The 22,311-nt window shown below is 49.8% G+C and overlaps 6 protein-coding genes across 6 annotated transcripts; 5 read left to right on the top strand and 1 right to left on the bottom strand. All coding sequences in view use genetic code 12, as the record gives it.

The window, feature by feature from the left end:
• Positions 1-277: 277 nt before the first annotated feature.
• DIURU_001839 (uncharacterized protein) lies at positions 278-1,486 on the top strand (the record flags this gene model as incomplete). Its single annotated transcript, XM_034154426.1, has 1 exon — positions 278-1,486. The coding sequence occupies one exon, from the start codon at positions 278-280 to the stop codon at positions 1,484-1,486; it is 1,209 nt and encodes a 402-aa protein (XP_034013373.1).
• Positions 1,487-2,084: 598 nt separating this feature from the next.
• On the top strand, positions 2,085-3,446 carry DIURU_001838 (uncharacterized protein; the record flags this gene model as incomplete). The annotated part of the gene is made up of 1 exon (XM_034154425.1): positions 2,085-3,446. One exon carries the CDS (start codon positions 2,085-2,087, stop codon positions 3,444-3,446), a length of 1,362 nt encoding a protein of 453 aa, XP_034013372.1.
• Positions 3,447-5,584: 2,138 nt separating this feature from the next.
• On the top strand, positions 5,585-6,262 carry DIURU_001837 (uncharacterized protein; the record flags this gene model as incomplete). The annotated part of the gene is made up of 1 exon (XM_034154424.1): positions 5,585-6,262. One exon carries the CDS (start codon positions 5,585-5,587, stop codon positions 6,260-6,262), a length of 678 nt encoding a protein of 225 aa, XP_034013371.1.
• A 553-nt stretch (positions 6,263-6,815) lies between these two features.
• Positions 6,816-7,208, bottom strand: DIURU_001836 (RNA methylation protein; the record flags this gene model as incomplete). The annotated part of the gene is made up of 1 exon (XM_034154423.1): positions 6,816-7,208. One exon carries the CDS (start codon positions 7,206-7,208, stop codon positions 6,816-6,818), a length of 393 nt encoding a protein of 130 aa, XP_034013370.1.
• Positions 7,209-9,028: 1,820 nt separating this feature from the next.
• DIURU_001835 (serine/threonine protein kinase) lies at positions 9,029-11,641 on the top strand (the record flags this gene model as incomplete). The annotated part of the gene is made up of 1 exon (XM_034154422.1): positions 9,029-11,641. The coding sequence occupies one exon, from the start codon at positions 9,029-9,031 to the stop codon at positions 11,639-11,641; it is 2,613 nt and encodes an 870-aa protein (XP_034013369.1).
• A 1,096-nt stretch (positions 11,642-12,737) lies between these two features.
• DIURU_001834 (uncharacterized protein) lies at positions 12,738-14,126 on the top strand (the record flags this gene model as incomplete). The annotated part of the gene is made up of 1 exon (XM_034154421.1): positions 12,738-14,126. The coding sequence occupies one exon, from the start codon at positions 12,738-12,740 to the stop codon at positions 14,124-14,126; it is 1,389 nt and encodes a 462-aa protein (XP_034013368.1).
• Positions 14,127-22,311: the final 8,185 nt, after the last annotated feature.

Raw genomic sequence — 22,311 nt, 5'->3', positions numbered from 1 at the left:
CTCCCAACCTTACCGCCAACAACCACCCGCACGCGCCCCACACAAAACACGTCCACTTTCGGATTTGACCCATTAATACACCATTTCCACGCTGAGTCCTTCAAGTATACTGTCGCCGTTACCCCAAGCGGTGTCGCCCCCGACGCTGCCTTATTCATCGGGGGGACTGCTGCTGCCTCCATTAGTGGAACTGCTGCCTCCACCGGAGGTTGATATTGGTCGTTTCCTACGCCAGTGGCCTCAGATCAAAGCCGATGCTACTAGTGACAATTCAGTGATGATTGCCGATGCCATTAAACGACTTGAAACGCTATTGGCGGAGTCGGAACCGCCGCAAATCGAGTGTATCGTCGACGAAGTGATAATCGAGGAGAAAGTGATTGAGGAAATATTGGCACTAGCAGCCGTCCCCAGTGAAGATAATAGTGATATGCAAGTTGTATCGGCTTCGGTAATCAGCTATATGACCCCTTTAGTCGCCGACCAGCTCTGTGAGCGCGAGTTAATCCCGACACTTATTGCTATGGTGCAAAACGGCGACGACCACCTCCAGCTGATGGCGGTGTGGAACTTGGCTCTGGTAGCCAGCTGGAGTGACGATTTACGGCTACAGATTATCGAACTGGGCCAGGTGGAAGTGGTTATTGACCTGACGCTGAAACCAGAGTTGGCGGGCGACGTGGCGCTTTTCCTCCAGAATTTGTGTCTGACCGCTTTAAATTTCGATAAAAATTTGGCTAAGCTTATGCTCGCGACCGCGGCAGCGATCGTGGTGGAATCAGATGATCCTCAAGTGGTGGAAGCTGGGTGCTGGACGTTGGAGCTGTTTCTGAAGCGAGGCGACGATGACGTCATCGCCATTGTCGCCATTGAAGGTCTAGTGGACCGATTAATCCATATTTTGAGACACGGCCCGCTAGAGACTCAGTTCCCCAGTTTACGGACACTCGCTAACCTTATGCTGGGCCCTGCTCGCCAGTGTCAAGTGGTGGTGGACGCCGGGGTTATCCCCGAACTTGGTATACTATTACACCACCCAAATCCAGTAATGCGCAAAGATTCCTGCTGGGCAGTATCTAACGTGTGTGGCGGTACCAAACCGCAAATCCAGAAAGTAATTGATAATGGTATTTTCCTAAGTCTTGCCGGTTTACTTATATTTGGCGAATACGCGACCAAACAAGCGGCCCTCTGGGCAGTAGCTAACGTGGTTATGGGCACCGAAGCTCTGGACCACCTGCTTTTGACGATTCTAAGCCGTCAGTTGATTCGGGGCGTTGTCCGGCTATTACGCGTCGATGAAGACGATGGCTCGTTGGCGATTGAGGCCCTCGAAGTGGTAGCGCAAATCGTCACTCGTGTACCTCTGATTAAACCCTTAGTATCTGAGGAAGGGTTGGCCTACTTGGAAGAGTGTCAAGGCGAAGGTGAAGTGAAACATCTACGCCGTAAAGCCGCCAAAGTGATCGCTACTCTTACCAGTTAGATGTGGTTAAAGGCCAGGGCTCGCAATGGAGGAAAAACCTGATGGCTGCGAAAGGTGGTGTTGCGAAAGGTACAATTTCGCGGAAAAAGCCGTGCCAAGAAGAAGCCGCGCGCACCTTTGCTGACCCCGCCACGTACCACTAAAAGTAATTGGCGAACGCCCTGCCCCTGGGAATTCACCTCGGAAGTCGTGGTAGCCAAAATCGGAATTGCTGAGTCATAGCTAAACTGAGTCATCCTTACCCCTAGCATTCCATTGACATACTTCCTCTACTCTTACATCATTGTAAATACGAGGCCAATAAATCAACATCTATGACTCATATGTGAAATTCGTGAGTCAAACTTAATCTTTTCCCTTCATTCGCTCTTACTCGTCTTAGTCGTATGTCGCGTCTTCCTTGCCCGCTTGTTGGCGCACGCACTTTGACCAGCCCGGGTTTTTCCCGTCTATTCCAAGAAATGCATTTTAAAATGGCTATATAACCGAGCTCATCCCGCCCCGATTTATGATTTCTTTGATTTCAAAAACTTATTGCCCACCATTAAGTGCCGATAACACTAAACCCTAAAACGTGATCGCTTCTCTCTTATACAAGATGACATTAGAGAAGGGCGACGTCGACATTACCAAGTTTCCCCACGAAATCGATGATGGCATCACTGATAGCGTCACCGAGGTGTTCGATCTGAGCGAGCTTGAAGAGGTTGAAGGCGACGCTGAACCGCTTAACGCTCCTCCCAAGGATAAAGGGTACGCGTGGGTGGTAGCCGTCGCTGGACTCTTGGGCCAATTGTGTACTTGGGGTTGCTTCTCGCTGTACGGGGTGTTTTTGCTGTACTATCTTAGTACCAACCCCGAAAATGTGCTGCCGTATAATTATACGTTGATTGCTGGTCTCATCTTCTTTTCCTGTGCCGTACTCGCCCCAGTATCTCTCATTGCTTACCGCCGATTTGGGTTCCGATGGGTAGCTGCTGGCGCCGTTGTCGGTCAGACTGGCGGCTACTTGATGGCCCTGTGGTCAACAAAGCTCTGGCAGTTATATTTGACTCAGGGGGTACTTGTGGGAGCGCTGGCGGTGTTTATCTATATCCCCATCACCAGTATTGTCCCCACTTGGTTTGAGAAATACTTAGCTACCGGTCAAGGGATCACCGGAGCCGGTATCGGTACTGGCGGTATCATTTTCTCGCTCACCATTAACGTAATGATTGAGAAGTATGGCGTGGGATGGGCTCTCCGTATGGTGGGAATGGTTTCAGGTTTTGCCGGAGCCTTAGCCGCTTTAATCCTGAGGGAAAGAGTGCCCACAAAGCGAGTACCGTTAAAGCAAGATATTAAAGAAGTGTTTGATTTCAGGGTATTTAATCTGGTACCGATGTACGCGTTGCTCGCGTGGTACTGTACCGGTTTTATTGGCAGTAACATGTTGCTTAATACCCTCCCCACTTATGGTATTGACCAAGGGTTACTGCCAAAACAAGCGCTGATCCTTTCCGCCACCATTAACGCCGCCCAGCTCATTGGCCGTCCATTGATTGGAGTATTGGCTGACCATTTAGGTCGTGTCAATTTTAGCATTTTCCTCAACGGCTATTTGACTATAGTCATGTGTGTGATGTGGCCGTTGAGTCACCTGTTTGGCGTGCTTCTTGGCTTTGCCATCCTTATTGGCCTTGGCTTCGGGGCGATGCTGACAATGATGCCGCTGTTGATGCTCGAAACTACCGGTGATCGGCGTGTTCTTGTCCCCGGGTGGGCTGGTTGTAACATGGCGTCGTCGATTTTCCAGTTGACGACCCCCACTGCAGCCATGGGCATCCGTAATGCCACCCACTCTTTCATCGTCAGTCAGGAGATTGGGGGCGTTTCCTTTGGCATTGGCTTTTTGGGCCTTTTAATCGTGCGGTGGTACATTATTAAAAGGAAAAACTTAGGCATGTGGCTGAAAATCTGAACCCTGGCGGTTGGAATAACTCATACGACATACTCGGCACCTATAGAATCATCATCGCTTCATTTTACATAATTCTTTAATTTTAATTTTACGAGCAATCCTCAGAAAACAGGGCTCGGATGAGTTATGATTATTATTTACTTTATGACAATGGTTGGCGAGACCTACCCTCGACCAGTAATTTATTACGAGGTGCATGGCGTAGAGAAAATCCCTAAATGCACCACTGGTTAAATTACAGCGAGGCTTATTCGTCGGAAACGGGTGCAGGTTGAACTCGACCCCTCCACCCCACCTCCACCTGAGCTATTTCATGTCTCCAACGGGATTGCTGCCAGTGAAATTTGAACCCGAGATGATGGGCTCAAGTCATACGTGACTTCAAAGACTGATGATCATCGTAAATCTTCAAGGCCAGATACCGTGGTGTGACCGCTGATCAATTTCCAGCGGGGTAGGTGACGCTTGTTTGAGACATTTTGTTGGTTTTTCCACCCCAGACACAACAAACCGTATACAACTCCGAAACCGCTCATCGCACGGCTTTGTGTCATGTAGCCGCTTTGGGTTACTTCCGGACATCATCAAAACTACAGAATCCAGCTCTTCTTGAATGGTATCAAATGCAGCCATATTCGAAAACAACGTTGTCCCAAACGGCAGAGAAGTGGCATGATTTTCTGCAGACACAGAGATTTACCAGACGGTACTTGCCTGGATGATGACAACCGCTTGAGCGGCTGCAGTCCAGGAATCAAATCACAATATGCTCGGCAAGCATCAACTGTGTTTCTTACGTTGAACCGTATGATTTCGACTCCAAAAACGTCTGATATTTTCCCTAATGAACTGGGAATTTCAGTTGAATGCCGACAGTAAATCACAGGCCGAACGGAATCGATTTGGAGATCTGAGCACAATTCAAACAATCTTGAGTCAGGAAACCAGATTGTTACCATGGACAGGCGTCGAGTTCCTGGGGTACTGATGACAATGGAAGTGACTGATTGAAGTGAATGTTTCGGTTCAAAGGGAATACACTTAACGAGACCTGATGAATTTGTCTACATATGATCAATTTCAGTTAGCTTTTAGGGACTGGATCATCACTTAAATGTCTTTAAAGTCACCAGCTACGCAACATCCGTAGGAGCTGAGGATAATAATAGTGATACAAGAAGTAGCTTTTCTGACGTAGTTCACGTAGTGTCTATCCAGTAGACTCCAACTAAGTTCCAAAACTTGATTTATAAGCAGACAGCAGTTTAACGAATTAACAAGTAGTATAACTTACTAAACGGTCCACGACCACCCACTCACCAAAAAGAAATTGGTCCGGACCACTCTGCAAACGCTCTCTGTCAAGGGTATTTTTTTCCCCGCCAAAAATCACACTTTTTCCCGTTACCGATAAAAGGACCCCCCACGTAATTATTACCGACGCCGATGATAGTAGCTGCGTCGACCAGGGTGCATGATATAATACGGGTATGCTGGCGCACCCAGCACGGTGTTGGTGGGACATCTGTTGGCTCGACATGCCCAGTTACTTTGTGTCTCTACTTGCCCTATTGATGCGTATTTCCGAATCAGTACTTAGTCCGTCTATCAGAATGCGGCTACCCCCATCGATAATTGTAGGTATGAGGCAGCGGTGATCACAGCTGGTACCACTAGTAGCATTAAGTTGCCGGTTAGTCAAATCGAGTGTCGGTTAGTAAGCGGCCAGTGGTCCGGGGAAGCACGCTGCGGGCCGCCTGTGGCCGCACTCCTCATGTACGTCGTCACGAAGACAACGTACAGCGAGGTGCGTGGCTCACGATGCGGGCTTACCTGCCAGCAGTAGTAGCCAAAGGTTTTTGGTGGTGCCACAAAGCGCCCCATCAAACGTCTGGGAGCCGTAGCGCTGCATGGGTCGGTGGACGCATTCCAATCGCCGAAGGGAGCAGGGCTGGCCCGGGACCACCATATTTTCTGGGGAACCCAAGGTAAACCGATGAGATCACCGACCCAAACCCATGAGCCCCGAGTCAAATATTGCGGCACTGATGTTTGACATTGATCACGTGACTTGGTGATCCATGGCGATCAACCGCGACGTGTTAGATCGACACTAAACCACCACGTTATTGACATCGATGAGGATCCAGCTATTTGCGGTGTTATTCGCCTCCGTGTGGGCACACGAGGTCCATGTTCCCGATAAGGCTAACGCCGACGACGGCGCTACCCTGAGACCTGCGGAGTGGGATGACTGGCACATGGCGGCGGAACACCACGTCGATCAATGGGACGCCGCCACTTTCTTTAAACTCCACGATGTCAGCGATAAAGGCTACTGGGACCAGCTGGATATCTTGTATATCTACGGTTTGGCCAAAGATAAGCTTGTTGGCGATGGTCTGGGGATGGGACAACACGACCACGGCCACGAAACCGTGAGTGCTGAGGATAAGGCCCGGGTTGTGAGCACTGTGCTTGCCTTGATGTCTACCGAAAATGATGGTAAAATTACGCCTGATCAATTTGCCGCGTTTGTGGCCCTGGGCAAGCACCTTCCTGATTTCGGGTTCGGTCAAGGCCACCACCTCGACTTTGAAGCCGAATATGAGGACCACCACTGGAACCAGTATCATCGAGATGCTGACCCTGATGTCTTAGTGAAACATAAAGAGGATATTGAGCACGAATTGCTCCACCATTTCCATGAGATCGATGAAGCTCATGATGAGGCGCCGGAGATTAGAGAGTATGCTCGCACCTACCAATCGCCGATTAAAGTGGAGAATATTAAGGCTAAGTATCGGAGATCCTGACTTGAAACCTGACTTGAAACCTGAGTTGAAACGAAGGTGAAACGAAGGGGAGATAAAGCGAGAGGAAATTGAGACAGTACTGAGTCTAAGATGAGATTAAAGTGAGACAATTTGGAGAGAAAAGTGAGACAACACTTAAATTGAGGTTAAGTCTGTGACTTAAAAGAAGTAATGTGTTTGACATGAAGATGGAAGGATACAAGATCCAGGTTAAGATGAAAGAATTGGTAAGAGAATGGTATGGATGGAAGGAGAGAGGATAGATGATAGAGTAAAGGTGATAGAATGACGAATAGATGATAAATAGAAGCAACAAACAAACATACGTACATTTAACTTCATCAAGACTTTCCTAGTACAGATGAGGGATTGACAAGATGTTAGTGAATCTGATGGCACTTATATTCTGTGTAAGGTTTAGTAGACACTAATGTTGTTCATCAGTATACAGCTAATTTTGGCTCTGATAGTCACTGATCTGCGCACTGTTGAGAGGTCCAACAGCTGACGGTTGTTTCAAGTAATGTTTCATTAGCATGCATTAAGATATGAATTAGTTGGCCAAGTGAGGGGGCAACAAGAAGTTAGGGATCGAGTTCTTGATATAGTAGACGTGGTGGCACGAGCGGCACTCCATTTTCCCCTCGATGATTTGCGTTTCAACCAAAAGGGTATGGAGATCCTTAAGTACGGCCTGGTCGTCTTCCATGATTGGATCAAGCCCCTCCGGTTTCAGGGCAGGTAACAGCGAGTTGCCCAATTGGCGAGCCACTTCGACGACGGCGTCCCAGTCGAGCCGCTCCAACATGTGGCAAATGAACTCCGGGTTATAGTCGACTTCCTGCTGGACCATCTGGCAGTCCAGGTAGCTCAAAGGAAAGGCGGCATCCAGCAGCTGGCACCCGCGGACAGCACACTTGACGAAGTTGGTGGTGAGGAACTTCATGCGATGAGATGGGCGCGCGAAACACGGATGAGTGGTGGTGGAGACTGGAAGAGAAAATTTGGGATAGGGCAGACGAAATAAATTAAAATTATCAGCAAATGACATTTTGGAAATCAAATATGTATACACTATTTAGCAAATAGTCGTCTATTTGATTTTGTTTAAGTTAGGTTATTAGTTGGAGACAATATGCTTATTTGGGTTAAACCTTTGGCACTGTCAATGCCGGTTGGCGGGTTCGAGTCCCATTTGTCGTATTTCACTTAAACTTGAAGGGTCTGATGCTGTGGTTGATGAGAATACTCAAAGCAGTGATGTGGGGCAAAGGACTTGAGGGTATCTTGAATGATGGCCATCGTCGCTGTTTTTGAATGAGGGCTAGTTCTTTTGAGCGTAGGTTCACATCATATCAACAGTGTAGAGCTGCATTTAGTATAGCTTTCATCCTTGTAGCGATCTTACTCCCATCTTGTATAGTCAGTGCTTGTTCTATTGGTTTGTACGGTTTAATGATTCTTATCGTATCCCCACTATCTATGGTGAGCAATAGAGTCTTTCTATTTGAGGTTTCGTGGTTTGTTGTAGGTTCTATTATTCATCACTCACCAATAGTTGTAGATCGCGGTAGATAACCACGGAGATCACTGGCAAATATCATATCCTTGAGGGCCTAGATAAAGAAGAAGAACAAACTCCTTCATTTAATAACGATTAATTGGTTTTAGCAACAACATTCAATAACCATTAATTGGTTCTGGCGACAACGGTTCCACCATCTAGTCTCAGCTGAGATATTCTACTGGCCAGTGCCTACTTGTTGGTTCTTCAATAACCACCAACTAGTATCCAGGTCTACTCTTCCGGTCAAAGTCGCTGGTCTGTTTCACGTACCTTTCCAATTACGACGATTCCCGAGTTTGTGTTCTGTAGGTGAGCGAAAGCAAGTGACTCTTCAGGCACCCCCGATCCAACCTGATCTAGCACAACAAATCTAATTCTATCTATATTGTTCGTCTTTGAAACGCCTACCCCTTTTCTGATACACTCTGCCTACCTCTTTGAATATCTCTCTTTTTCTTGGTTGCCTCGGCAACAATGGTCGGCAATCAGGGTCCTGCCAAAAAAAAACTGCCAAAAAAAAATGCCAAAAACAGCGCTTGCGTCGGCGCTCTTGGCACTCCCAAATACGATTGCGGAAAGGACAATGGGCGATCGCCTGCCCCCGTTGCCGCCTTATAAGAGGATCGGGCCCTGAGCCAAAAATCCCTTGTTCGCCCCCATCTAAGTCGATGGCTGACTAAGCGACCGTTTGCCTTAATTACTGGTAGATCGCTACAGCTGTTGAGCGATGTATTGCTGGGTCGTTTGCCGGCAGCCGGAAATCCCGCGCCGACGCCGCAATCCCGCAACCCGTGCCTTACCGATGCGGAAGATATCCGATACTGGGATCCATCGATTAACCGGTCCATCCATTCTAGCAACCTATAGTCTCTTTATTCTCAAACCTCTATTGAATCACTATCTACGTAGTCTCGTCTTTGCCAGCGCCTGCGCTGTGCCTGGCGCGCCCCCACCTTTCGGTCTCTTACCCCCGACTGATAAACCCTGACAGGCTCTACTCCAACAAATAAAAAAACAAAAAAACAATCACTGAGGCTAGCTACTATGCCCTACATGCTTCCTCCCGTGTGTTACCCGCTGGCTCCGGCGGCGGCGCCGGGGCGCTGGCGGCGGCGCCGTGGCGCCGGGGGCGCGGCGAAAAAGCGTCCAGGTGTCCCCCGAGAAAGTCGCACCCCACCCCATACCAGCTATCGCCAGTGATGTTTGGCGACGACTTGCGGGCGCCCCCCGCCATCAAGGACGACGGCGTGATGCGGCGGACACGGCTGATCCTGTTGCTGCGGTGGTTCCGGTCGGACACGCTGGCGCCGCCGCTGCCGCCGCCGCCGCCGGTGCTGGCGCCGCCCTTGCCAGTGGAAGTCACCCCTGACCCCGAATACAGCCCCGATATCCCGCCTACCGAGCCTGTGGGGGAACCGCTCGCTCAACCGCAGACGAATAAGCCGCCGTTGGTCAAGCTCCGGTCGTTTTTCCGCATGTCCCAGCCCCCCGAGCCATTCCCGTCAGTTGACGATAATGGCGACAATCTCGCGGCAAACGAAGCCAATATAGCGACGCCACGGGCTCCGAGTGTCCCTAACAGTAAGCTGAAGCTGCTGGGCCTGGCGCTGGACACTCCCCAAGCCGCTGGAGGTGGTTCGGTCGACCGCCCTCCGCTGGCGCCGCTGGACCCTAGCGAAGACCAGGATTCGCTGACCCTGTCCCACAACTTTATAAAAGTCGACAACTTGGTCAAATTGCTCTTGCGCAAGCGGGCGCTGTCGCTGCCGCTACAACTGCATATCTCACCCGAGGGCGATGGCGATAACGAGGCGGAGGCAAAGCCAGCGGCGAAACTGCCGCTGCCGCCGATGCCTCAGTCGCCGCCGAATCCGATGGACGCGTCGAGACGCCAGCTGGTCCCGCTTTCATCGCCAAAAATAATGGCGCCGACGGCGCCGTCAGCGCCGCCCTATGGCGCCAGCGCTGGCTACAGCGCCGGCTATGGCGCCGGCTATGGCGCGAACGCCGGCGACGTCGCTTCTGGCCAAGCGGCGCCGGTCCTCTCCCTGACCTATTTCCAACACCAAGGCGTCCCTCCCCACGCCGAAACCGACCAATTGGTACCGCCGCGCCAATACTACGATAACGGCTCCGGCGTCCAAGTACAATTGCGCCACCACGACTCCGTCGTCTCCCTAGGCGACGGCGCCGACCTGAACCAGCCGCTGCCGCGCTTGCGCCCTCGTCTGCCAGAGAAGAAGCCGCCGATGATCCCCGAGGCGGCCGAAGCGCCGGTGCGCGCCTCCGACGACCTGATTGGCATGAGAGCCTATACTCCCGAAGACCATCCCACTAGCACCAGTACCAGTGACCAGACGCTCGAGCCACCTGGTGGATTGGCGCCGCCGCCAGCGCGTACTCCCTTGCAGCGGACGTTGCGACGAGTGGCGCTGGCGCCGTTAGTGCTGAAGCTTCTTAACGACTCTAGCAGTCTGAGCGCCGCCGCCGCTGCTGGAGGCGCTACCGGCGGCACTTCCACCACGGGAGCGCCCACACTTCCTTTCGCCTCGGGCGCTAACGGCGCTAACGGCGCTGCTGACGAACCGTTTGACGTATCCAAACACATTGGCGAGATATCCGTGCGCCCCAGAACGTATACCCAGGAAAGAATGTACCTGACGGCTGCCACCAAAGTGGTTGACGCCCAGGTGGATATCGACTGCTTTGAGAAGCTTAGACTATTGGGTAAAGGCGATGTCGGCAAAGTGTATCTTGTAAGAGAGAAAGTGCTGGGCAAATTGTACGCGATGAAAGTGCTTTCGAAGAAGGAGATGGTCGAGCGGAATAAGATCAAACGGGCTTTAGCAGAACAGGAAATCCTCGCAACGCTGAACCACCCTTTCATTGTCACGTTATACCACAGTTTCCAGCTGGACGAAGCGCTTTATTTGTGTATGGAGTACTGTATGGGCGGCGAGTTCTTTAGAGCTTTACAAACCAGACAAACTAAGCTGGTGAGTGAGGCTGATGCTCGGTTTTATGCCGCTGAAGTCACCGCTGCTTTGGAATACCTCCATTTGATGGGGTTTATTTACCGTGATTTGAAACCGGAAAACATCTTACTCCACCAGCTGGGCCACATTATGCTTTCCGATTTCGATTTGCTGAAACAACTGGGGCTGGCAAAATCGCCAGGAATGGCCGTGGGCCTTAACCATACTCAAGTGGTGGATACTCGCGCCTGTGTTGATGGGTTCCGCACCAACTCCTTTGTCGGTACTGAAGAGTATATCGCTCCCGAAGTGATTAGAGGCAATGGCCATACCGTTGCTGTCGACTGGTGGACACTTGGGATCTTCATCTACGAGATGTTATTTGGTACCACTCCATTCAAAGGGTCTGACCGTAAACGGACGTTTGCCAACATCTTGAAAAAGGACCCTAAGTTCTTGGATACTCAGCTGATCAGTCACAGTTGTAAGAACTTGATTAAAAAGCTTTTGATCAAAGATGAGGCGAAACGGTTGGGGCTGAAGCTGGGCGCTCTGGAAGTGAAAAACCACCCGTGGTTCAAACTGACCCAATGGGCGTTGTTAAGACACCAGAAGCCGCCGATGGTTCCCGTATTCACCAAACTGACTCGACAAGGACAACCGCAACGCCGTCTCGACGACCTGGAGGACCAAGGAAGAGCGTATACGCCCCAGGCGGGGTCCGACGACCCGTTTGCCCAGTTCTCGCTGGTGACGCTACACTATACCGAAGGTGACCACGAGGACGGCGACATCACCGTGGGGGATGTCGACGGCGCCCTGGTCCGCTACGTGTAGTTTTTTTTTTCTTTTTTTTTGGGAAGAAAACTACAATATTGCATATATTATGACTTATAGATAAAACGATGTAAATGAAACCATGATCACAAGTTAGACTTAAGACGGTAAAGTATCTCTCGTATGGTGGTACTAATTCTATGGATCTGGTGAGATTGTATGAGATCAACACTACCGTTTCATTCGGTTCAAATATTTAATCTGAAAGCGTCTGTTTGATCGTTTGACACAATCTTATTTTCTCCATAAATGACTGTCCTCCGTGAATGATTAGAGGCGGTGCAAAAGGTCCAAGCTTAGGGGGAAACTTGAACGGTAAATATCGTCAATTTGAGAGGTGGTGGCTGACAAACGGGTAGCTTAGAAAAGGGAAATGGCTAACCACTAAGTTACTGCTCGAGAAGGAATTGTACTAGAATGATTGCTTCTGGCAACCGCGCTTCTTACTAGACTAAAATAGATAGTATTTGGTTCCAACAATAACGGTAAAATTAGACCAAGCTTAAAGTTGATGGTTGGTTCTAACATCAACGCTCGTCCTCTTCTTTAACAGGTAATCTATAGTTCATAGTTGGTTCTAGCAACAACAGTTTACTTGACTAGGCTTTAAATAAATAATTGGTTCTAGCAACAACGGTCCCACTCCACTTTACTAAACAGAGAATAGTCCAAAACTGGCTCTAGCAACAACTACTGAACTAAGCTGTAAACTAATGGTTGGCAACATCGGTAAATTGGATCAAAATTAATGGTGCGACCAATGACGTCATCGAGATCAGATATAAACAGTCTACAATCACAGTAAGAACCACAACCCAGTAGAATGTTGACGGTTACTTCCGTTTGGGGCATGGTTGTCGGGCTGCAAAACCCCGACGGTTATATCCTATTCTCGTCGTGGCTTTGTATCACATTTTTACCCCATGGACGGCCTCGTATACTGCTCGTATTTGTGGGGTTGGAAGCGTGGTGTTTGTTGTGGTGGCGAACCCGCGGTGGCGATGCTTATATACAGGAACAAAACACTCACACGAACACCAAACCTTCACCGAGTCTACCCTCACTCCATCGGCCTTCAGGCGTGCGCTGGTGTTTCATGTTCCGTGTCATGATGCGGAGGACGCGCTACGTGGCAATCATCCTCATTGTGGCAGCAGTGGTGGTGTTCTCCTTATGGCGCCCCCCTCACAAAAACACGCTTACGCCGCCGGCTGATTTCGAGGCTAACCAGGCTAAACAAGGACGCCAGTATACGTTTAACCTGTTTGGGGGTTCCCTAAATATCGGAAATGCTATGGATCGGTGCTCAGAGATCAGTATTGGCCACAATACTACCATTACTGATGAGGGTGCCATAGCGTTCGATGTGGCGTCGTTTCTCACCAGATTTGAGTCAGAACTTGAGGAATGGCAGCTTGCGATGGCTACTACGGTATCAGAACAAATCACAAAGGATCAATGGAGTCATTGGGAGCGTTTTGGTGGTCTGGCCGTCTACTTAAATGACGACGTTTTGGTGATGGCTCTGAGGGTGATATACTCCAAAACTGGAGACCGACGCCAACCCCAGCTAAGCTTAGTGCTTGTAGAAGCCATGGATAAAGCAGGAAACTCATTGGAAGAGGTCAATGGTATCAAATACCCTTACTTGTTACCGGTACCATTTACCGTGGAAAATGACCAGTGTGCGGGACCAGAAGACCCTAGGGTGGTGAAAGCTGATGATAAAGTGTTTGTGGTGTTTAACATGTGGTCTGACGGCCAGAGACGGATGTATTTGATGCCATTATCTCCTGACTCCCAACCCGTTGAATTAAGGCTCCCCGCGGCTGGAAATGACTCGAATCGAGCCGAAAAGAACTGGACACCGTTCTACGATGCTAACCATCCCAATACATTACAATTCGTTTACCGGTGGGAGCACTTTCAAGTGGTAAGGTGCTCTTTAGGTAGCGGAGAATGTACCCTTGTTACGGGCTCAGAAGCCGATTTATCGCGTCCGATACTGGCGATGAGAGGCGGCACTCCCCTTATCCCTGTAAACGGAGGCTGGTTGGGGTTTGCCCGCGCCCATTTGCTCGACTGCGGCTGTGGATGGGAGACCTATAGGCCCAATTTGGTGGCTATAGCGGCCAATAATGATGGAGGATATTGCCTAAGCGACGTCAGTGGCTACGTCGACTTTGACGTGGCGATGACGCTGTGGGAAGGCGAAGGGAACGTGTGTGACATGAAGGCAATGAGACCCAATGCCATGGTCCCCACGGGGCTAGATCTTGACGGGGACGGGCATTTAAGGCTTTGGTATAGTGTTAACGATCAGGACGTGGCCTATTTGACCCTTGATAAGCTGTTTATCGGCCAAATATCTCCTCAATGCCGTCTGGAAGAGCTGCACTTGTACTGTGCCCTCGGCGAGTCCTACCAGCGGTGTACCGATTATTTCTTCAAGTACGGTGTGGGAGAGTACTCCGAGTATCATTGATTATTGAAGCAATGATGGTATAGTGGGGATAGTGTCCACGTGACTTATGAGGATGTTAGAACCAAGGAAACACGCCTCCTGAGGCTGCCACTGAAGCTGACGATGCACTGGATGTCATAGAAGACAAACGACTGATATATTCTGAGTGATTGAGAACCGTACCGGTCTAATTTCATGGGATAATGGAGGACTATTGGCTCTATGAGTGTGTGGCCTACTATATGGCTAATTGCTTACAGAGCCGGAATATGACTATAGCCAGCTGTTATTGGGGGTGGTTGGACTGCACACAAATGCATTACATCCTCTATTTCGTGGTTATTGTCGGTGTTTGGTGGCATAAATTGTGCAGAACTGGGGGGTTCCCAATTAGGTAATCGAGAGAGTACAAAGGTATACCTTACATATACTGATCCGCTAAGAAACGCGGGTCTCCGCGGAGAGGGGGAGGAGTGGGGAGATTGGCGCCACAAAATCACGTAATCGGGGTCGGTGGAGCCGATTATAATGGTATTATTTGTCTGCCTCTTTGTTATTCGTGATGATGATGATGCTGACTAATCGAGGGTGCTGGCTTATGTGATCACCCACCGCTGCAATAAATTACCATAACTACTGGCTACCACTCAGACTACTACTACAATTTGATGTCTTTTCCTTAGCTGGTCAGTCATGTAGATAGCATATAATTTGGGTGTTCTCGGAGGTTAATCTCCTCATAAACAGATTACCCCAAAACCGCTAAAACTTGATGGACACTGGTGTAATTGGTTTTGTGATTTATAAGCGACGAACTGAGGGGTAACGCACGGGGTCGTCGTTGTCTGTATAATCCTAGCAATTGCTTATCTAATCAGTTTTTACTCGGGACACTCGGCTGGTAGCGATAGGCCGAAAGGGCGGGGGGGAAAAAATCAAGTGTGTGTGTTTTTTTCCGGTTTCGGCGGCCGGTCTAAAAAAAAAAGAGGTACCAGGGCTCATAACAAGGTCATAATACAACTGAACGGTAACCATGCCCCGGTGAGCGCCCGCACCAGAAAAAAAAAAAAAACACACATAGCTTTCAGTGCTCTTTTATGGCCGATCCCCACCCTCCAACGACGCCTGATTACGATGGCGGGGTGATTTTGGTCACTGACCAATCACCGTCGACTGTATGGTTTCATCTGTCACATATATGAACCAGTGGGGTTTCGTGTCAGAGGGTTGATTCAGGGGGTGTCAGCTGAGACAACTGTTGCTACGAGCAACAGCACCCGAAACACCGACCCGCGGCTTAGTTAGGGGCTACGCTTCGAAGCAGCCTCAGGCAGGCTTCGGAACAGCAACGGATGGTGAGGCGACGGCGTAGGCGAATATTTTCCCTCGACGTGCAGGACCCACGCGCAAGGCGGGCGCCGTGCATTGCCGTTAGCCATAATTGGCGAATCGCTTTTATCCCCCCAAGTACCACCAAGGCACGATAAATATCAAAAGAAATGAACTAAACGGACGAAAATAGTAATGATACTAAGAAGTGATGGTTAAATAATAGGCGGGGTAGATCGGCTGGATTAGACTCGTATTGGGGGGCATTTTCCGCCCCGCCCTTTGTGGATAACCCCCCACTTTACGAAAAAAATAATTGCGCCGATTCAGCAGTGGGGGGCACGCAATATATGCATGGATGTTCGGCCGTAGCGGCCGCTGCAGCCCCTTCGGCAGCTACCCACCACCTACTAAATAATATTATTTCTCGCCGAGGGCGTTACGCCGCCCCAGCGCTCGCTCACCCATAATAATAATTATTCTCTAAGTTGACAGCTTTTACGTGGGTGCACGTCATATTTAACCGGGGGGGTTCGCTGGGTGTCGCTTGGCCTCGGAACAGCGCCCTCTCGTTTTCCCAAACACTCACCTCCCCGTCGCCCCGCCAGCCCCTGTGCCAGCCCCTGTGCCAGCCCCTGTGTCAACACCCCTGTGTCAACCCCTCGCAACAGTGGCTTACACGTAACTCCTCAGCGGTCCTGGGCGCCTTCCTCTCCCCCCCGCGGTCGTCTCGATGTTCCCCGTGGCCCTCTCGCGGTCATCATTCCCTTTCCCCCAGCAGTCTCCGCCGTTGCCGCTGGCGCCGGCATCGTCGCACCACCCAATCAACCTGTCGCCCCGCGAGCCGCCGGCGCCGGCGCCCAGCGCTCGTGGCGCTAATGGCGGCGCTCCTCTGGCGCTAATGGCGCCGCTACTGGCGCCGTCGTCAGCGCCCCCACAACTCCCGCCGCTAGATAACTCGACGTTCATGCACCGGCTACCCGTCCCCCACGGCCACCAGCTGTCGCCGCACCAGCTGCCGCTACCAGCGCCGCCGTCGGGACTGAATTCAGCGTCCTCGGCGCCCTCTACTCAGGCGCCACCCGCGCCAGTAGCACCGCCGGGAGCACCCATGGCGCCGATGATGGCGCCGGGAGCAACTTACGCACCGCCCCCGCCCAGCATTCCAGGGGCGCCGGCGCCGCTAGTGGCTTCGATGGCGCCGCCGTACGGGGCGCTCATGCCAGAATACCCGCTGTACACCCACACCTACTATCCCAACTACTACCCGTACGTTGATGCCAACGGGCTGTACTTTGGCATGGCGCCGATGGCTGTGGCGCCGATGGTCCTGCCTGGAGCGCCGTCGGGAGCGCCGCCGGGAGTCCCGATGATGGCGCCGGGAGCAGGCTACGCCCCGCCGGGAGTAATGCCGGGAGTAGTACTGGCACCCCACTCGGCCCCGTTGCCACGCAAACGACGGCCGACCACGGGCTACGACATGAAGCCGGAAACCGCCGAGCGCAACCGGTGTCGCATTTGCCATAAGCAGTTCAAACGGCCGCTGCTGCTCCAGACCCACTACTACAGCCACACGGGAGAAAAGATCTTCAAGTGTCCCTGGGCCGGTTGTGGCAAGCAATTCAGCGTCAAACTGAACATGACGAGACACTACCGCCTCCACGAGCGAGAGCACCAGAAGCCCGACCCGTTTTGATCGGAGCACGCCTAGCATTATATGAGTGACGAAATATATAGCCTTAATTACTATAGCTAATACGTTAATAAACTAACGATATCAAATGGAATTTATATATGTAGATTTCCGTTTCACTCGTATTCTTGTCGCCGGCATTTGGGGTCTCGTTTACGGTGTCAATCGAACGACTAACACTTTGTCGCTATGCATGATGGCCCTGCATTGGCCGAGGTTTCTATTATCCACAAACTCCAACATGACGAGCACTGAGACTGGGTTGATTGTAGATGAGGCATGGGTTGGTCAATTGAGTAGTGTAAACTGAAAATTCACTGATGTTTCCATAATTCTTGTACGTTGGTACTTTGTTTGACTAACGCCAATTGTTTATGCTTTTTGAGAGCCATGGCTTTAAAATATGAATAACGTGGCATTCATGTTAAGTTTGCTTGGATTGCAGTCATGGTTTTGATCATATTCTCGAGGTTCTGGCCATTCGGTCGATTTGGAGTTGAAAAACGACAAGAGTTATCGGCTTCCAGAATCGCTTGCAAAGATGTTTGCGTAATTACCGACGATGATTCCTCGATCAATTACTAACAGTTGTTTGTGATTTGATCTTTGCATTGTGGCATGCTTCGACGACCAACGGCCTTAGTAAGAATCGAGTCTAAAACCCAAAGTAGTGATATCGTCAGACCGATGCCACACATTAGTAAAACAGCTTGGAAGTGCAAATTCGCAGGTACTTCAATCAGGTTTAGTAATTAGCGAGTTCAATCTTAGACCTCATCACACTTCGGTTCGCTAATTGTTTCTGCCATTTTTGCTTGTGTAAAACAAAGCATTCGAGAACGGGATAAGGGTGCATTGGCCAGCGGATTCCTTCGCCGTCATTATCAACATGTTTCCACATTTTTAGGATGGGTTTTGGTCTGACTCATGCTCTCGCAAATGGCGAGTGCATCAATTCAATCAAATTCCAGACCCGAAAAATCCATATATCATTTGTTGGAGGCACAAATTGGCAATAGTCAAGGTCAGGCAAGCAACGCCTAGACACATTCAGCTTCGTCAAATCCAGTAGTTGTTCTCTGGGATGTTTTCAACTTGCTGAGCTCGAGCAGAGCGGCTTAGGGCCTGCGTGAATTTGGCCAAATTAATGTTACACAAACCTGCGGGTCCACCAGCGAAGTAAATTTATTGCAACCAAGGGACCTACAGGGTCCTCTAAGAACATGCTGACGCTTACAATGATACAGGGACCCCTAAAAATTCTCGGATCCACAGAGGCGTCACGGTACCCTTCACCGACGCAACCACTGACAATAGTCCATAAACTAAGCGGGTTTAAAGGAAAGGACAGATCAAGCGAGATTGACAACACCTGACTTCCCAATCCCACTAGCTATATTGCCCAATGCTGTCTAACCTCAATGAACCCTCAGTTTCATCGAGGTATTGGCGTGGAGGTCATAATATCGGCAGATAAATTTCAGGCAGCCGGTTGCGGTGATTTGCTCACCGAAGTCATGTACTGGAACAACAGGCACCATCGTCCGTCGATTACACTTTTTAGAAACCTAAAATGGATAATTGTCACTGCGATTTGCGGGTGAGCACCGCCGATCCCTCAGGTGGGCTCTATTGACTGGCGAACGCCACAAAAGCTTAAATTTGGGTCCCCAACGAAAATAATCGGCAACCTGCAGCATGTGCTATTTAGCCTAAACTGGCTGGGGACCGCCAATCACGCTCGTTTATGAAGCCAATCGTGGCCTTAGCGGCAATAAAAATACATAGGGTATATTCTTGACATAGTAAACAACCCTGTCAGTTGCTTTAGCTATCATATTTGCCGTCATTGTCCCCATAATTGCTTGCTTTGACCCATTACATAAGCGAGGTGATAAGGCAACGCCATGCATAGAAGCCTCCACGCTGTTGTCTGGACCACTCGCGTCGCCAGCCATCTCGTCGGAATTAAGCCTTACCCTAAGTGCATCTTTCGATCGGGGAATGGCCCACGATCTCTCGCGGGGTCTTACGTCATCGTATCCGCTAACCTGCCACACTTTCACTGCTAAGGATTTACCATTGAACTGGGGGATATGGACGATCTTCGTTCCTGGCGGATCATTTGGCTAAGGCGAGCCAGCTTGTGGTGCCGGACCCCTTGCGTTTCTTGGGGCCCTGATGAACATCACTGGGACTCAAACCATCATCGAAGGTTTAGCCGGGTCTCCCATGTGGTTTTCTTCCGTCGCAAATATGGCGGCTGTAATTGAGGTGTGGCCGACGATGTTCCGGGCTCAGTTCGCCGGCGTAGGTTAAAGCCTTCGGAAATGTAATTGGCTTTTTCCTTTGTGCTCGTGTAGCCCGTGTCATTGTCTTTTTCGCGGGTGACGTCAGCGGGAAGAAGGTTAAAACGAAACGCATCGACGACATTCTCCCCCCGCAAAGAAACCACCACCCACAACAACAACTCTAAGAGAAGAGGTTGGTTGGTTGGCTCAGAGCGTTGGTTTAGTGGAGGGGGGGAATTGTTCTCCCCCCCTGTCGATACGAGGTCGCACGGGTTGACCTGCGGGAATTTTACCCCTGACTTCGTCTATACTTTCTTTTTTCAACTTTTTCCCAACTGCTGCTGTAAAATTGGAGCGTGTCGCCGGGGCCGACGCCTGGGGTCATTAATGACGCAAGCGGCTCGAAGCTCGGTACAGCCTCGTCGGCAAAGCCGGAGTTGTGTACTGATACAGCCTTATTGTGCGAGGAGCAATATAGCCGGGAAGCATGTGAATACGAGATGAATAATTGGGGGGAGGGGGTACGTCGCTATCAGCATCGCAAATCGCGAGCGAACACCACCGTTCCTGGTGCCTGGTGGAATCGAAGTAGCCCGTCCTAAGTGGATTGCGATTTAGAGTTTTGAGGACAGATGACAATTGATGCGTGTACAAGTAGATCAGACTATATTCACCAAGAAAACACTAATCTTTTCTTTATCTGTTGAGTGACGTGGGGCCGGGTGTAGTGGTTACAGTCGTCAAGATCACAAAAGGCTGGTTTGTGGTAACAAGGGATTATGGCTCAGCTTAGTCGCTATGATAGGTAATGGTCTGTTCCCGTGGAACCTTGAAAATTCAAATTGAACTACTGCCAGACTTCACTCAAAATTGTGTATGGATTACACGTAGGTGGATTTTCAAACTGGACTCTCAACTTGCTGACTTGTTAATACAGTCAAATCGCGGGACTCGATTTTGGACAGTTGAATAATGCACATCAATTAGCGAGACTATGATTATCAGCTTCTACTCTAGGAATAATTCTCTAGGGGTTTGTGAAATGGGCCTCTCCCCTCATGGTTTTGAGGTTTGATTCAACACGTTGGAACGCGTAAATTATGAATATTTATTGAAGAAAATTTGATCACCTGTTTTGCCGTTAAAATCGATAAAAGTTGCGGATCATGCACATCAATCATGTAAACGAGATTTAAACAGGTGACCACAAGCAAGGAATGAAAGGTACGTGTGGAGCCGGGAAATCGTGTAGTAATTTTTTCAAACGTGTTCCTTAAACTAGAAGTTGATGCTGATCTGAGCTCCTCATTAATATCTTGAAAATGTCAGATTCCGATAAAAAATAACAGCAAGCAAGCGTGACGATCGCTCAAATTGAAAAGCAAACATTGCGTGATTTGTGGCCTATCTAATAGACACTGCAATAGCCACTCTTAACTATCATTCTGGGGCTATAGCCTCTCCAGTTTGGGCAAATCTCGTGTATGCACATAAAGATTCACGCAAATTTTTATCACGGATTTGTCGAGCCAAATCGTTGTGAGCAATCGAATCTCAATGAGGAAAAAATCTTAGCCGGTTGTCAATCGCCACCAGGGTAAACCTTAACTCGGTGCAGTGGCGGCGGAAGCTGCTAGTCGCCTCATTTTTCTTGCCAGCCTCAGGGATGGCGCCATAAGTTGCCGAACCTTAAACGTGGGCAGAACCTCATGATTTACCGCCAGCGATGGCATTGGGCGGATGCGCTCTGCACAGTGAACCCTTTCAAAGGTGGTTGATCATCAAGGTTTTCATTTAATGTGCACTAACTCTGATTCCCGAGATCAACACTCATAGATTGGAGTACAGTTTATGTTATCTTCAAAATTCACTCAGTTAAGCCCAAGTATCAAACCAAGCTTCAAATTGTTCATTCCAAAACATGCCAGGTTCAAACTTCTGGCCGAGGCCCCCACCACTCGGGTTCGCCTGACTTTTTTGACCGCCTCAGCAGCTAATTTTGCGAAGCGTGGCCTTCTGCCGAGATGAATGTAGAGAAACAATATTAGTGACAACATGTGATTGTGTTTTAGTGGTGTATTTAGCAGTTTACTACCTTGTCTTCGGTTATTAGCGGCTACAAGCGGCGTGGATTCAGTTGGTATTAATGAGTCAAGAGTAGTCATAACTGATCACCCACCTGCACGCCGTCACCTCCATCTCTAAATTGACTCGTACCCTACTTCACCAGGGTTTGCGCTTAACCTTTGGCTTTGTGTCGCTTCGTCAAAGAGGATATAACTTGTCGCGGGTAAGACGTAGGGTCCTTTTTACGCCCGCATTATTCTCCCATGCACCAGGGGCTATCTGCCCGTTTGGGCTAGACCCGGCGTCATGCAAATCACGGTACAGTATGTGGTGTGATGTTGTGCTTGCCGTCGTATTTCGATCCCCATGGGGACTGGGGTCGTGTGGCGGGTCAATAATCACGGCAAGGATCGGCACCACCAAGCCAGCCAACGGTCGGAGATCGTCCCCCAACCCCTAGACCAACCAACCACTAGAGCCAAGTACCAGAAACTTGTGAAACCAAACAAATCAAGCAGTTACTCGTCGACTGTTTTCCTTCTGTTTCAGTCTCAGGGTTTGCTTTTGTCAGGGTTGAAAATAGCATGCTCTCTGGGCAAAAGTTTTTGTTGGGCCTGATCGGTTTATTATCCCGCTTACGTCAACCGGATTTCAGCTCTGTCATCGGGGCTATATATATCGGTTTTCAGCAACATTTCTTATACCCCACTTCAACTTTCAGCTGACTTTGTCAATGACACCTGAAAAACAAAAAAAAAAAGTCGAGTTGTTTGCTATTCGAGTTTCCATGATTCTTTTTTTCTCTCTAAGTCGCACACCTGCATAT

The sequence above is a fragment of the Diutina rugosa genome, assembly GCF_008704595.1.
Source record: "Diutina rugosa strain CBS 613 chromosome Unknown scaffold32_size146972, whole genome shotgun sequence".
NCBI lineage: Eukaryota > Fungi > Ascomycota > Pichiomycetes > Serinales > Debaryomycetaceae > Diutina > Diutina rugosa.
Note: the sequence above shows the minus strand (reverse complement) of the source record. Positions and strands in the feature narration are given on the sequence as shown.